Consider the following 16,015-nt stretch of genomic DNA (forward strand, 5'->3'; position numbering starts at 1 on the left):
CTTTCCTGGACAAGTGGGGGCGCTGTCGATGTGAAGTCATGTAGGGAAGACATGATTCAGTGCATAGGCATCTGTTCAAACTAAACCCAAAATTTACTAACTGAAAACATTTCTGAGAGAGGGATTGATGGTTTATTATTATTATGCACACAAACAACAATGAATCAGCGAAGAAGAGAAAACTTGCTTCAGAAAATTCTACTAAAACGCAGGCCTTTTTTGTGTACAAACCAGTTAAATTTAACATTGATGCTTCTTCTTGAGATGGCATGACAGTTTGCTCATGATATGGAAATGCTCATTAGTAAAAACAAAAAGGGAATTAAAATAACCTTTGAAATGGTAAAACTAAAGTTGAAAATAAGGTTTACTGAGGCACAGGAGTACAGGTTTGTAATCAAAAACATTGATTGCAGCTACCCTTTAAACTTCTTTCAAACACTTTGCTTATTCACACAGTTTTGCAACTCAATAAATCAATGACATACCGGCGTTTCGAAACAAAACCTGCTGTTTAATATTTTAATCAAGTATTCAAACCTCGGCACTCACAAGTGCTTTATGAATAATAATTGGAATTATTCTGCATAATGAGAGATATGGCTGTAACATTCTGTCTATTGAAGGATTAATCGAAGGCTACTCTTTAGCAAACAGTGTAGTAAATTCGAATAGGTCCTATGTACATGTTTTAAAACTTTTTTAGAAAGACCATCATTGAAGTGTGTGGTAAACTAAATGACAGTACCTTTTTTCTGTGATCTACATTAACTCAACATTCTAAATCATCCTACGAAAGTGTTCTGTATATACAGTCTTGTGTACAGTAGACGCAATGGTAAAAATAATGTAGCAGATGTTTACTAAACATCAAATCACCGAGAGGGCGACAGAATTTAAGTACAAATTCCTGGAAACTCTCTATAACTGGATAGGTTGTGCAACGCCACAAATGCCGAAAACATCGATGAATGTTGCAATCAAGTCATTTTGGAGTTTAGCGCAGAATAGGATAAGGAATTCTGGGATAGTTCTTACTTCTTGCAGAGTCGACTTGTGTCGAGTGATTTCTTGAACGAGCCCGTCTGCGTTTCGTCGCATTAGCTTTCAGTGTGCAGTTACTGCAGAGAGAAAGAATGTTATTGTAACAAGTGTAACAGTATACTTTTGCCCTCTGGAGGCGAATACAAAATAATAATTTCTTATCTTTTGTTGGAAACTTCGTGCAAGTCGTAATTTCTGGTGAAAAGACATTATAACGCACATCAAGTGTAAATGAGGACATTCCTTTGTGCCCAACTTAAAAGGTCGCTCTCAAGTTCCTTTGCACTTCATTTAGGTGCGCAAAAATGAAGACTGAATCTAAATGTGATGTTAACGACGGAACATACAGTCGATATGATCTCAAAACAAACATTGTTAGGCAGCTATGGTGTCTACATTTTGACAACTTTCCATCAAACCTATTTGCGTATGACTGGTTATTTACTGAGGTACCCGTGTTAATGACAAAAACACTGTATCAGTTGTTTTATGGGAGAGAATCGTCTGAATAATGATTACATTTATCTCTTTGCATTCATGAATCAAAACGCCTCTTATTTTTTTTTACCTTAACCATGACGACAATTGACCACACATACATCTTCGGTTTCTGTGACACTTTCAACTTGTAACATCGGCATGCTACTTGGCACTTCGGTACTAATTGAAGACCGGTGCATGGATTCTTGGGGTACACTTTCTGTAATGTGAAAAAAGTCGTTCTGCATGCTAGTTCATGCTATAGCAGGATTCTCTGCTGAAACAAAACTTTCTACAGTGTGACTTTTTTCCATCAGTGGGATTTGAAGGATGGGTGAATAGAATGAGGTTGAAATTAAGAAAAAAAAATCTGGATTGGGGAGCTGGAGATGTACTGCACTGAAACCGAGAGACAACATCATTTATGTGATCTGTTTTTTGACGTCTTCAATTATAAGTTGTTGACTGTCGTTTTTGAACTGTATACTTGAGGTGAGAAGATCTTACCCAGGTCTGGGAGTAAATTCTCCACGATATGGATTTTCTTGCAGGGTTGCCTGTTTGCCTCATCTGCATGAACGAAAAATAATAAATATAGTTATAATAATAATAAACAATAACAATTGGTTCTTATGATGCGCATATTATGAAATTTCTCTATGATCTGCTATCAATGGAAGCTGTGAAGTCTTTAAATTTATTTTTAACTGTTCAACTGTAGAGCATGATTTAATATTTTTTGGAAGACTGTTCCACAACTCCAGAAATGCATGCCCGCGGGCCATATGTCTTTGTGAGAGCTTGATAAAATGAGTCAGTGAATTTTGAGAAGACGAACGCAGTTTCCTAAGTAGATGATATTTCTTGATGAACTCCTGAAGATAACTTGGTCCGGATCCATGTTTGCATTTTTGTGTTAAAGTCAAAAGCTTGAACTCTGTTTGAGACTGCACTGGCAACCAATGCAAACTGCACAAAACTGGAGAGATGGCATCGGATGATTTAGAACCAGCGATGATTCTTGTAGCTTCATTTTATGGACGTTGGATTTTTTCAGCTGTGACTGAGATAACCCATACAGAAGGCTATTGCACTTAACAATACAGGTTGTTGCAAATGCATGGATTAATTTTCCTCTCGTCGAACCGGTCTAAATATTTTCAGATTTTTCCTGTCTTTTGAAGGCCGAATGATGAAGACCGACGAATATTGCTTATGGGATTCTTCATTGTGAAATGATCATCATTGATGACACCTAAATCACGTGCTTGTGATGCTGGACTGAGAGCTGTATTTCCCACCCTGATCGGTGGCGGTGTGGTCTTCGTTCTGAATTTTGACGGCAGATGGAGAAGCTCTCTCGTTCACTCGTTCAACTTCCAACCGTTTTGTGAAGACCACATCTTAATGTCTGGCAGGCAGGCAGGCAAGCCTCAAGTTTAGGAATAACATATGAGCAAGTCTCAAGAATAAACATGGCATAAATCTGAGTATATCCTCCAACGGTGATGCATATAACGTAAACACCAGGGGACCCATTACAGAGCCCTAAAAAACGCCTTCTGAGGGGATGTGTTGAAAATAGGTCATCCCCAATGACAACAGATTGCTACCAGTTAACAAAATATGATTTAATCCGTCAATGCACCGCTGTGGAAACCAAATCTGCAATGACGTTGATGCATCATTTACTTGTCAGATTTAAATTGGACTGACAAAAGGAGTCATTTATGACACAGGGTTGAGGCTTCTGTTAAATCAAGAGGAGGGAGTGGCTCGAACTTCAACCGAGACCGAGAGCTTACAGCTCCTCGAACATAAAACTCATTGTTCCTCGGCGCTTTCAGGGACATCAACAGCTCTGCTGTATTTTTAATAAGTGGTTCTGATTTTTTACCGTGGTTTGTTGTTGCGACCCCGCCGTCTGCACTTTTATTTTCGTAATTCTTTGCCCAGCGTCGCACGCAGATGACAAATATTAGAACCATGACAAGTGGAGCAGCTAGAATCACATACAACGTTTGACTGCCATCTGAAGTAGATGCTGCTGACAGTGAGCTTGAGTCAGGAGATATTTCACCTGATAAAGAAGGAAAATATCAGTCACTTTAAGTACTTTGTCATTGGTTGTTCTTAAGTCAGTTTTTCATCCTTATTTATCACCTTGTTCTCGTTTGGAAGCCTACTGTTATTGCACCGCATTCGACAAAGTTAAGCGGACAGCACACATTTACAGGAAACTGTCACTAATTGGCATAACCAAGAGACACTCGGCGTAATCAGGAGACCTCTTGCTCAAGACATGTCCCCTTGTTCCCTCCGTGTTCGGTACATGGGTCAAACAAAACTCACCTGGATCCAAGTCAAATGTTTGAAGCACTAATTCGTCATAGAGACTGGTGGTCCGAGTAGTCGGTTCATAGATTCTCGAAGAGCCGAAACCTGATGAGGAACAAACACGAATAGTTTTGACGAGTTTACTTGACAGTGGTTGATTAATTTTGCAACCTGGTCAAGTAAATTAAAGGTGATCAGTACATTTTTCATGGGAGCGACAGGATGCAACTTCAAACACTCTAAGAAATGAGGGGTTCATATTTTCATTCCTATTGATACAACAGCATCCACAGTAAATGGTGCAAACTTGCACCCAAATTGGGTGTGCACCTCTACGTAGGCGTATGTACACCTCTACCTGGGCGTACGTGCACCCCCAGGGGAGCATACATCATATACTGGGGATAGATTTGCACCTTAATTGGCGCTGCTGTTGTATCAGTGATAAGTGTGCAAATTTGAACATCATTATTTCTTAGAGTGGACAGTCACGAGAGCATTATAAAACAAAAGGATAGCGTGAATGTACCCATCTTACTGACGTCACAGTGTGCAGAAGAAAGACCCGGCCGATCCAGGAACACATGACACCAGAAACGAGTGGGTAGCGCGTCTAATGAGTGCAGAACCAATGAGCCATCTTCGTTGATTCTGTAATTGTCATGGTACTCTGTCTTTACTACAGTCTGTCCGTCGAAGAACTTGACACCAATGATGCTGGTAGCGTTGGCTTCTCCGTTACCAAGGGACCAGCAGATCGTTGAACCCTGTCGATGCATGCGCTGTATGGGACATGGGACTTCGTCTTTTTGTCCTCGTTCGAGTTCGATGGTAGTTTTATTTATCACGCATGAACCATCACAGGCTGGAAATTCTGAGTCTGTACGGGGGAAAATGTGACCATTTGAAATTGAAGGGAGGATAAAACTGTAACAGCCCCCCCCCCGTTTATTATTTCCATTCGGTTTGTATTTGATTTCGATTAGCTTGGTGGGGGATAGAACCGACCGACAGTTTCTTTCGTGTGATTGCCGATAAACAAAATCTACGACAAAATTAGCCACTCTGATGAAACAGAGATGTTGGGTAGGGAGAAGATCTTGGATGTAGAATCCGTTTGGCGTAGTGCATGTGAACTGATGAGTGAAACTTGCCCAAAATTAAACTTGGACCTCACAGAAGTTTGTGGTTTGTCAGAAAATGAGGGTCAACGGCGTGATTTTGAAAGATTTCCAGTTACCTATGTATCCCTTACCTAAGACAGTCACTTTGAGCGATCTTTTCCTTTGTAGCCCCGTGGCGCTTGGTACCACGCTGCACGCGTAGTTCCCTCCATCAGCCGGCTTGACCTGCTTAATGACCAAGCCGTGAGAGCTTGACATCCAGAAATTACGACTCGAAATGAAGTTGGTACCGACTTCTGGGTTGGCAAAGCGAGCAACCAGACGGTCACCTTTGAACCAGAAGATCAAGCTCACCGCTTCCTCCTGTCGGTAGCTGGGGCATTTTATGTGATGAGTCTGGTTCCGGAATACATAGGCCTCATTGTTCCTGGGGTAAACAGCTTCTCTGTAATCTGGGACGTCAGCTATATATTGAAAGAATATTAACAATGACATTTGTACAATGGATACAAATTTATGAGCTGTGAGGATCAGTAAAGACGATGGGGTGATATCAAATGAGGTTACAACATGTAGAACAAACATTGCAGTCAAACCACAAAATAAAGATATCGAGTTGAAACCTCCTTTTGCTGTAACAGTCACAGCGAGTCAAAAATTCCATCCACGTCTCCCTCTATAAACATAGACATATCATCTGTCACTTGACTGATTTTGACTGGTATGACAACTGTGTTTAGAATGCATCTTTACAAAGGAGGGATTTAAGTAATGTTGCTGACCTTCACGGGCCACAATTACAGATTCCAAAATTTGGTACTTGGTTTTGACATTGTGGCCTGTGGTCTTACTCACTTTGGACGGTGACAGAGATGGTCTTTTTTCTCTGTAATCCAGTAGCGCTGGGTACGACACTGCAGGCATAATCACCCTGGTCAGATGTGTCAACATTGTTGATGATCAGCTCGTGGGAATCAGACATTCCGTACTGATCACTCTCAACAAAGTTGCTGCCAACGTCTGGATGGGCGTAGCGGGCGAGGAGTTGTCCCCCTCTGAACCAAAAGATGAGGCTTATTTCTTCCCCTTGCCTGAGGCTCGGGCAGCGGATGTGTTGCCTCTGTCCCCGGTGGACTATGACTTCATGGGAGGATACGTAAGTTGGTGATTCGGTACTGCGGGCTACAATCACAGTCAACAGAAATACAACTTCTGATTCATAAATCTATAAAACATTTCTTCCATCGCTGTCAGTATGAACAAGGGGGGGGGGTTGTTGCACTGTACCTGACGTTTCCGAAGGCCGGATCCTATTATGGCGACGGGGACCAGGACCATGAAGATCTGGGACTGGTCACTGCTAGCCATTTCCCGCACTGCTGGGTAAATTTCACTTAAAATTTTACATCAGATTTCAAATTTCGTAGAAGATGCATGGTCAGAAATGGTATAGATGTTGTGTTGCTTATTTAAACATTGGCAATTAAGCCATGTCGGTTGGCGAAAACCTAATACAGTTGGTGTGATATCCTCAGGATGCCTTGCCCACTATTTTAATACCGATATTTCCACCTTACATTTTTGAGAGGTGACGCTGAGGTCTCTTTCTTCCAGCATTATACCCAACCCAAGGCATGTATATCACTTCGCGCATTACCATCTTTTGGCATAAATAGCTGAATGCCACTCAGTGTCTAATTTCAAACTCATAGGCCTGCATGTTTTTAAAACTATTCCAAGCCTATAGGCCTAGGCCTGGTAAATTCTATTTAAAATTGAAGGCAGGCCATAGCATTTACGTGGGACACGGGATAACTTCAGATTTTGCAGACTTGTTTTAAAAACGAAGGCATAAGTTGCAAAGAACGAACAAAAAAATAATCTTAACTCACACAACAATATGAACTAATGAATCTGAAAAACCCAGCGATAACGGTTAAGCCCTATTTTAAACTCGGTTTCAATTTTATACTTACATTTTCTTTTCAATCTACTGTTACCAACTGAAAGGATATCGGCATCTTCTAAGACCTGCGTTGAAACACTGCATGTGAGTGAACTCAACATTACCACCGTCAAAATTCTCAAATTATACATTTCTGTTCAAAACAATTTGAATTTGCCACCATTTTATTTGTAACAAAACTGAACTATTGAGGGCGCTATTTTTCCGATTGCCCAAAATTGTGTGGATGCAGGCCACATTTTGTATGCACTCATATTCTCTACCAAATGCAACATTTATGGCCCATGAACCTCAGAAGAAAAAAAAACAGATTTAGGCAACCAAACCGATTGTCAGCTTGTATCTGAATGACATCTGGAAGATTTTGGTGCCTGAAAAGGGTCTATTTTTTGAGGATGTAGGCACAAAATGGAGAGGGGCTTCACGACTGCTTTCAAGAGGTGACCTTCTGTGGAAACGAAATATCTTCAAAACTCATCGGTTAACGAATAGAAATTTAAAAGAAAATTTAAAAAACGAAAAAATAAGCTTTAATCTGATTTGTGTGTCGAACGTCTGAGAAACTCGTATTTTTCCTGATTTATTTAAGTTCATGTATTTGTCGGTTTTGACTGAGGCAGTTTATTTACTGGCCTGCACCCGAGTGTGCAAAGTGCGAGTGTTGTTTGCAGTGGCGCATGGTGCGCAGTTATCGGCAATTTTGGTCCAACAATTGCGATAATCATGTCACCATTCTCCTTTAACAAAGCCCAGGGATCACCTAGGTTTTCCCGTTTCTACATTTATAAACTGGGACTTCCTTGAAGTAAAACACCGCTTCTCTAGATTTACATGAATCACTGTGTACTTTTATATTGCTCCAATTCTGCCATTCTTCGGGTTAATTCGTCACTCTGTTTTAAAAAAAAATCAATTAGTCTGTAAAACAAGATCGAGTTGTGTCCATTCTGTCACGGAAGTAGGAAAAGATTCAATGGATGCTAGAATTTTCGTGGAGGGAAAAGAATAAAACCAACCGTTAAACATCACGTGATATCCTCTCGACCCGGGAAAGCATCATGGTGGCTGTGCGCAGGATGTGTTGTAGTAGGTTCCTACTACTGTTGCAGGAATGTACGACGTGCGTGTTGCGGCTGTGCATCTCTTCATTTTGGTCACAATGTTCGTGCAGTTTTGGGAAGCTTTACCAGTGAGATTCAATGTCAGGTACGCAGGGGTTATTGTCAGGATGCAGGGACCTTTCGTGTCAAAACACGATCAAAGTACATGTACATGTACTTCATGTATTCGTGTATACATCTGTATGACTGAGAGCATATAAAGTTCATGCAAACTTGAGGGAGGCCTACATCTTGTACATAGGCACAGGCCTGGAACCGTAGTCAACAGTTCTATACATTGGGTTTTCAAGAGAAGCGATTTGATGTCTGATAGGCATGATGGGCTGAGAAATTGACCTACAGTGTAATTCGTGTTCATGAAACTCTAAGAGTCAGTTTTTGAGTGCAGCAGTATTTAATAGTAAAAGATGACATTAATAGTTGTTTCCACAGTCTTCAATAGCCTAAGTGAGTTTAATTTACAAACAAAAAGAAAAGGTAATTCTAGTAAATGTTTTATAAAGAACATAGAATGAGGCATAAAAGATGATGTTATGATACCCCAAAACTAAATAACCTGTGTAAACTAGTAAAAGCTTGTAGCCTTCTAACAGTTCTGTTGGCCTACCTACTATCCTAGTCACCTGGTCCCTCTACTTTTTCAACACTCCTTATTCACTTTCAGACTACAGAATTCTTCTTTTTATACGTGTACCCGGCACCTCAAGAACAGACTTCCACTATTTAACACAATTACAAATGCAAACTTGTGTTGTACAGCGCTCTCTCTTCAGCCTTCACTTTACACACCTGGTGAAAATAGCTATCAACAATACTGTGTGGTGCACTCTGTGACTTTCTTGTATTTAGTAGTGCATTTGCATATCTACAGAGCCATACATGTGCGCGCCAGCATCTGACAATAGTGACCTGAACAGAGGTCACTATTAAGGTCATTACATTAAGGTCCATTTGGGGGGAAATTTTGTTCTGTAAATGTGCATGTATTTTTGGGAAAGATATTTAAGGCCTTTGCAACTTATTACTGTACATAAGAAATAATACGAAGAACCATGAGATTAAATGAAGAGAACTTGAATCCATGGGAAGTAGAGGCTTCCGATTGAGCAAATTTGTGATTATAAACTTTGTAACAGGTGGTTCAAAATGCCATCTACTTATCTGCGTATATATTCATGAATATTCTTGTATTTTTACAGCAATCCTTGGGTTCCTCACACCTAAAGTGTAGCAGTGCTCTATGTACTGCCAGCTATACGCTGTTGGTAGGTCTGATATACTTGTACACTGTCTATTACTTTCCATAAGCCACAAGAATCATAAAGGGAACTGTCTTAACACGGTTTCTAGGATTTTATAAATTACACATGTATCTTATTATACTACTTTCTGTTGTCAATGATGGGAAATTAGAAATACAAGGAATTGGGACTTAAAATTGTTCATGTTGTAAATATGACCTTGTATTAAGAGCACTTTCTTTATGTGCTGGACTGTATGGAAAATAAGTGTAACTGTCCATCTCCAAGATCTCTGGGATCAACCCAGTGAAAGCATGCTCCAGAGAGGGTAGGTCAAAAGGGAGATTAAGCAAACACAGCACAGTACTAGCGGTACTGCTGGTCCAACGCCTTGGGCAGAATTTGCTGCACCAACACCTAGAAAATAAACGAAAAAAATGTTAGGTTCATTTGTTGAATGAAGTGCATTTCATGACTTAAACAATGTTTTTCAAGATGTATTTTTACGTTGGGGAAATGTTAATTATATATAACAGGTTTTGCCCTTATGTCTTAACCACTCGACCACCAAGCTTGCCGGGGTCGGCTGGCCGGTCCGAGTCAAATTAAGCATTTGACGACTGGTTAAGACATTTGCACTAGTAAGCAGGAGGTCGTGGGTTCGAGTCCCACCCGAGTAAGCTTGTGAGGTTTTTTTCGCAAGCTCTCGGACAAGCACTGAGCATACAGTGCTTATTAATATACGTTGGGTAAGGGCAAAACCTGTTATATATAATTAACATCTCCCCAACGCAAAAATACATCTTGAAAAAAAAAACTAGTTCGCGGTACCCGCTGCTTCATTTGATTCGGACTGGCCAGCCGACCCCGGCAAGCTCGGTGGTCGAGTGGTTAAGACATCTGCATTAGTAAGCAGGAGGTCGTGGGTGCGAGTCCCACCCGAGTAAGCTTGTGAGGTTTTTTTTTCGCAAGCTCTCGGACAAAAACTGAGCATACAGTGCTTATTAATATACGTTGGGTAAGGGCAAAACCTGTTATATATAATTAAACAATGTTCTTGGTTGTTTAATGCAGCCGTTGTCTGCGCGCTCAATTGAATCGCGTCCAGGTAATCATGTGCCCGTCTGTATGCTAGTAAAATCAGTACTATAGGAAACCGAAGACGATGTAAAATGTAGGGCCTACACGAATTTATTTTTACTTACGCTGAAACAGAGTGATAGCATTTGACAAAGCTGCAGACCTTCTTTCTCAGTGTAATTTTAAACTCCATAACATGTACCGGCATTATCAGAGATCAGATTCCTACCCTTCCTCCCGCCAAAAAAACGATAATTTCTTACTGGTGAAGTAGAGGGATTTCTGGATGTGTGAATTAGCGATGGCCAGTCCCGACGCTGTACACTTAGTCGTGCAGTTGAACGTTGCGTTCCCATAGATCAGTAGCTCGATAGACTGGTTGAAAGTCTGAGCGGCTGGGTCGAAGACTTCAGATATGTTTGATATTGTGAAGCTTGGATATCTCTGTTGGGCGTCACAGACGGGAATGGACCAGGACAAGTGTAGGGTAGGATACACGTTAAACACGGAACAGACCCAATTACTGGACTTGCTATTCTTGTCGACTGTTACGGAGCATGCAGCTTCGTTTGGATCACAGCCCGAAATGGCTGGGAACGCTTGCTTTGCGGTAACTGTAAAAAAAGAGTGCAAAGCAAAAATCGTGTTCACAACGAATTCGTGGTTGTGACTATATGTTTTGTATTTATGACTTGTAGGACCTTGCTTCAAAAAAATTCTCTGAATACATGTAATTATGTATAGCCCAATTAAAGTTAGTAATCCCGAGACTGATGGCAGAAAATCCACAATTCCACATTAAAAACCCATATACATGTACATGTAGGTCCTTACAGGGCTAATATGCAAGGAGCATAAAAAAAGGAAAAGTAAAGAAATTAATCATGCCCTTTGATATACACATTGATTGGATGTATAGAAACAATATTAATGCTCAATTTACCCGTGACATTGACTTCAATCAGTCCTGCTGCGATACCGGGCTCTTGCAAAGACTTCAAACATAAGAATCGGCGGCGTGAGCCATCTAACTCCTTCACAACCAGAGTACCACGCTCGGTAACGTTGTAGCCCCCTTGGTAGTTTTTATTTACCAACACTTTCCCGTCAGAAAACTTGACACCCATGATTCTCGTCTCTCCATCGACGTCCTCGCACCAGTAAACAGTGGTATTTCTGGACCGATCGGAGGATGAAAGCGGACACTGGAATTCCTGTTTCTGTCCTCGCTGAAGATTAAAGCCCGTAATATTCTGCGGGTCCAGGTTTCCAGGGAATGTCGTATCTGGAACAAAAGTAATCGCAAAAGACCAAATTTTGTCCTGTTTTCATAAGTGAAGCGGTTTACCTGTGTAAACAGTGCCCTAAGGACATTTGTAATCACGAATATGATCTGATGCAGCATAGAAAACAGGCCAAGTTAAAATGATTCTAAAATCTAAAGATTTGAAAAATTGTTCGGTTATGTATTGGACAACTATGCATTGCTAACACGGCAGAACAAAATCTTTAAAAATCACAATGAATTATTCTATTGAAAAGACCTTTACATTGACGTAATTTTAGAGTTGAGACTTGTCTACGAAATATATATTTCGCACAAATGCCTAATTAGACATGCATCTTTAGGTTGTAGGTTCCAAGCACATCCGATTTGTTTGCAAGGACTTTCAATGAACGCAATGTTGGTACAAGTAAATTATGCAATCACGGTATTAAAATCTGTATGGAAATTGTAACTGTGTGTTTGGAAACTAGTCGGTATCTTGGTCCTCTTACACATTTTTGTTAAAGTTTTGTTAAGATATTGTTTTGCAAATTCCTTTTTCGGAATCTTTTAACAACCGCTGGTCTTAAGCAAGCTTTAACCATCGTGCTTCGTTGCATGAAATTAAGTCTACTTATCCCCCGTTTTGGTGAGCAGTTAAGCCAATATTGAAACCGCCCACACAAATCAAGAAAACAAAACATCATTAACTCTGAGAGAAAATAATTTTTGGAAAAACGGGTGTAACCCACATGGATGGATTCTACATCCACTCGGTTAGAAAGTAAACAGCCGCCTTGGGAGAGGCCTACAGCACCTTTAATCCCTGTAAATGGATTATTTGAGTTCCAGGAAACACATGACATTTATGTTATATTTTGGAAAGGGGGGGCTGGTACTTGGCCCACATAACCCCCTCCTGTCAAGCCCCAGATATGATTTACCTCCCATAGAATAGCCCTTCAACAAAGACGCCAGGGGCAAAAAGGGCTGGAATTGTTTCTATTTATAACTGCTAGGAGGCAGCACAAAAACAGACAGAGTGAGCTCGTTTACACCGGTTGGGTCAGGACCAAGGTTTCCCATGGCTGTATGGGCTGGAGTGGAGTGCCCTGTCTGTCAAGGCTCCGTACTCACCAGCTGTTTATAGCAACGCAAAAGGGGTTCTGCAGTCAGAGTGAGGATTAAAAAGAAATCAGCTTAATTGACCAAAAACTGAAAAAGCTATTTAAAAAAATGGGAAATTGGTACGTTTTACAATGGCTTTTCTGAGGGTTTTTAAGCACAAAAAAACAAACTCACTCAAGACGGTTAAGTTAATTTCCGCTGGGTTGTTGGGTGAGTTGCTGAGATGTCCTGTGTGTTGTTTTACCTCGCAGTTGTAGATCCCACTGTCAGTCATTTTAGCTTCCTTAATGACTAGACTGTGGGTTGCTGTTAATCCATAGTGAGATTCGTTAATGGTAAAATTTGTACCCAGTGTAGGGATGGCATACCGGGCGATCGTGAAAGAGAGCGAATCATCGATTTTCCGCCAGGCTACAAGACCAATTCGCTCGTTGTCTTGTAATCTCACAGGACACCTTACATCTTGCGTAAAGCGTGTCTGTAGATAGGCGTTGTCTGTATCAGTATACAGTGCTTCTTTAGCATCTACAGGGACCGAAACCACACACAGTAAATTAGCATAGATTGATAGATTGAAGTAGTGTCGGTCCTAGATAATTTGTCTTGTTTATTGACTTAACTCCAACGTAAGCAATGTAATTCCCACGCAGACAGTGAAAAAGACAATCGACCGACAGTAGGTGTTTCTCCCCACCCGTTAAAATGTTGAAGGTTACCTCATAAAGACTAGGCACTCTATCTGTGTGCTTTAAACGTGCGATGCACTGGCGTATACCAGGCAAGATATGGGACGGAAGGTACCCCCCTTACCTGTCCAATCCCTATACACACTCTAGACTATTGTTACCTAACACTCCCCCCCAGAAGTCTGCAAAGAATTTCTGAGATTCCGATCAAACAATGACCAACACAAAGGTGGGTGGTGCTCTCCGTCCCATATCTCGCTTCATATATACTGGCGTGAACAGCAGCAAAAACAAACACAAATATTGTCATTGTGCGAGAGTCCATGATGCAGATCCAGGGATCTTTGCCACTCAGACCCCCCCCCCTCAAAAAATTTAATAATAAACATTTTTAAAATGGAGATAACAATTAAATAAAAAATACGTCATCTGTATTATTTGTATACCTGTCTGTAACTCTGGGACATATGCCAAAAGCCCCCCCCCCTCCTAGAACCGCTACTGATTTCTTTAATTGAACGCTGACCAGTAGACTCTTGGTGCTACCACTTAGCCACATCCGCATGTTTCCCATTTTCTCGATGTTCTCTATGTTTGTATTCGCGCCAACTTAACTTCACATCTTTTTGTCTTGTTTTAGTCCTCCATAGTCCAGACCTTAAGGTCACAGCATGTTTCTGGATTGTGCACCTCCAAAGAAAACATGTTTTCTCTGATTTTATCTGTTCAAATAAATATGGAAGCATCCAAAACGAACGCAGTGTCATTTGTCTTCAGGACTCGACTGTAACAAGTTAAAAAGGACTTTTTTCTGTTCAGGCCAAGATGCAAATTTTGAAAGTAAATTGCGTCATTCGCAGAAAACAGAGAAAACTGGGGCAACCCTCGCCCTGTGTTCGTAGTGGATAAACCCTAGTGCATGTCAGACAATGCATGCAGCCACTGACTTCTAATAAATCAATAATATTAAAGGTTCAAAGGGCATGGTGGGAGGTCAGACACTATAACTGTCATAAGCCTGATCAGGGGGAGTTGCTTTCCACAGTCTAATGTAAAGGAACGTGCAATGGGATTATATTGGGATACAATAATGTGGGCTTACATATACGACGTCGGAAAGTTCCGACATACCGCACACGAAAAATATTCCCACTCACTGGCTGCGCCGGCTACGTGAGTTCATCATTCGGTTGTGTGTCTATACCCAGCAAGAAATGAGACCGAGGGGTACCCCCCAACATGTCCAATCCCTATACACATTCCAGACTATTGTTACTTAACACATCCCCCAAGATGTCTGAAAGGAATTCCCCAGATTCCTGCGAGACAATGACCAACACAAAGCAGGGGGGGTTCTCTCCGTCTCATACTTTGCTGCATATGACCAGCTAAATTTGTGAATGAGCCTCCACACTTAAAAGATAGCCAAATAAAAAAAGTCGGCGTGACCTTTTTGGAATATCGAGTGTTAATGTGAAAAGGTGTATATGTTTCCATGGTACCCAGTTTATAAAATTACACGTACGCTCATAATGACAGAGCGACAGTACGAGCAACAATCTGTCCTGTCTTGCTCAATAAAGCACACTTTCGGTTCAGCCCGCTCTTAGCCGTCGCGTCGTAGCTTACTCACCATAATAATACAGCCCACAGTCAAAAGTTATCATTGATGCGTCTAGGCACAAACAAACACTGTTGAGGATAGGATACAGTCTAGCTTCGACAACAACAAAAAATACTCACCAGTATGTCTTCCATGTGAGAGGACCAGTAGGCTAACGAATATTCCCAGTAATCTCAATCTGGCACCTTCCATGATGAGTCTCTTCGGTGAGATGAGAATAGGCTAATGAGAAGACGAAGCACAACATTTTAACTGTTTTACAGTTCCGCGGTTGAAGCACGGACGCATATACTTGACACCGTGCGGGCAGTTTAATTCCAACGGTTCCAAATGTGCCATCAGGTCGCATTTTTCAGCCGGCGTCGTATTTTTTAACCGGCGTCGCATTTTCCAGCCGGCGTCGCATTAAACCGGCGTCGCATTTTTCGATGGGTGTCGTATTTTTCAACCGGCGTCGCGTTTTTCAACCGGCGTCTCCTTTCAATGTGAATAAGCCATTAATCATCAATGGTCAACCTTGGTCCAGCCGGACCTGACGTTGTTGACTTGGATGCTAAGGGTATGCGTACATAGTTTTAATGATTATGGAAACGGCTAAATTAGCATGTATGCGTCTATTAACTGTATGTAAATAAATTAACAGCCCTTTAATGAACCCAATTATTCGTGGAAGTTCACCTCGCTGAAATCATGTTGTGGTTGTAGCAACGTATACATTTCTACTCAGGTCGGAGGCTACAGCATGTAGGCTACGGGCTGTGTTATACCAGGCAAGATATGGGACATCCCCCCCCCCCCAGAAGTCTGTAAAGAATTCCTGAGATTCCGATCAAACAGTGACCAACACAAAGGCGGGGGTTCTCTCTGTCAAATATCTTGCTTCAAATGGGCTGTGTGGAGGTCAAAGTTAAAATTTA

General features: G+C 41.2%; 2 protein-coding genes and 1 long non-coding RNA gene across 4 annotated transcripts in view; 1 reads left to right on the plus strand and 2 right to left on the minus strand.

Annotated features, from left to right (window-relative positions):
* Positions 1-109: 109 nt before the first annotated feature.
* Positions 110-8,125, minus strand: LOC110974981 (uncharacterized). Of its 2 annotated transcripts, none has more exons than XM_087130448.1 (9): positions 7,968-8,125; positions 5,841-6,167; positions 5,117-5,449; positions 4,391-4,741; positions 3,877-3,966; positions 3,422-3,604; positions 2,032-2,094; positions 1,613-1,744; positions 110-1,121 (listed from the first exon to the last, which is right to left on the minus strand). In XM_087130448.1, exons 1-8 carry the CDS (start codon positions 7,975-7,977, stop codon positions 1,614-1,616), a joined length of 1,488 nt encoding a protein of 495 aa, XP_086986574.1. In that variant the 5' UTR covers positions 7,978-8,125; the 3' UTR covers positions 110-1,121; position 1,613. The 2 variants fall into 2 exon arrangements, with proteins under 2 accessions (XP_086986574.1, XP_086986572.1); XM_087130446.1 differs by lacking the exon at positions 7,968-8,125 and adding an exon at positions 6,962-7,416.
* Positions 8,030-16,015, plus strand: part of LOC147795929 (uncharacterized) — a 24,591-nt gene continuing 16,605 nt past the window's right edge. Inside the window, exon 1 of the long non-coding RNA XR_015423466.1 lies at positions 8,030-8,157. This is a non-coding gene — a long non-coding RNA (uncharacterized LOC147795929). The remainder of the gene's footprint in view (positions 8,158-16,015) is intronic.
* LOC110975047 (uncharacterized) lies at positions 8,577-12,120 on the minus strand. The gene is made up of 3 exons (XM_087130452.1): positions 11,337-12,120; positions 10,657-11,007; positions 8,577-9,730 (listed from the first exon to the last, which is right to left on the minus strand). The coding sequence occupies exons 1-3, from the start codon at positions 11,518-11,520 to the stop codon at positions 9,612-9,614; spliced, it is 654 nt and encodes a 217-aa protein (XP_086986578.1). The 5' UTR covers positions 11,521-12,120; the 3' UTR covers positions 8,577-9,611.

This window comes from Acanthaster planci, linkage group LG20, assembly GCF_054643075.1.
Source record: "Acanthaster planci isolate LZ-2023a linkage group LG20, COTS_SCS, whole genome shotgun sequence".
Taxonomy (NCBI): domain Eukaryota; kingdom Metazoa; phylum Echinodermata; class Asteroidea; order Valvatida; family Acanthasteridae; genus Acanthaster; species Acanthaster planci.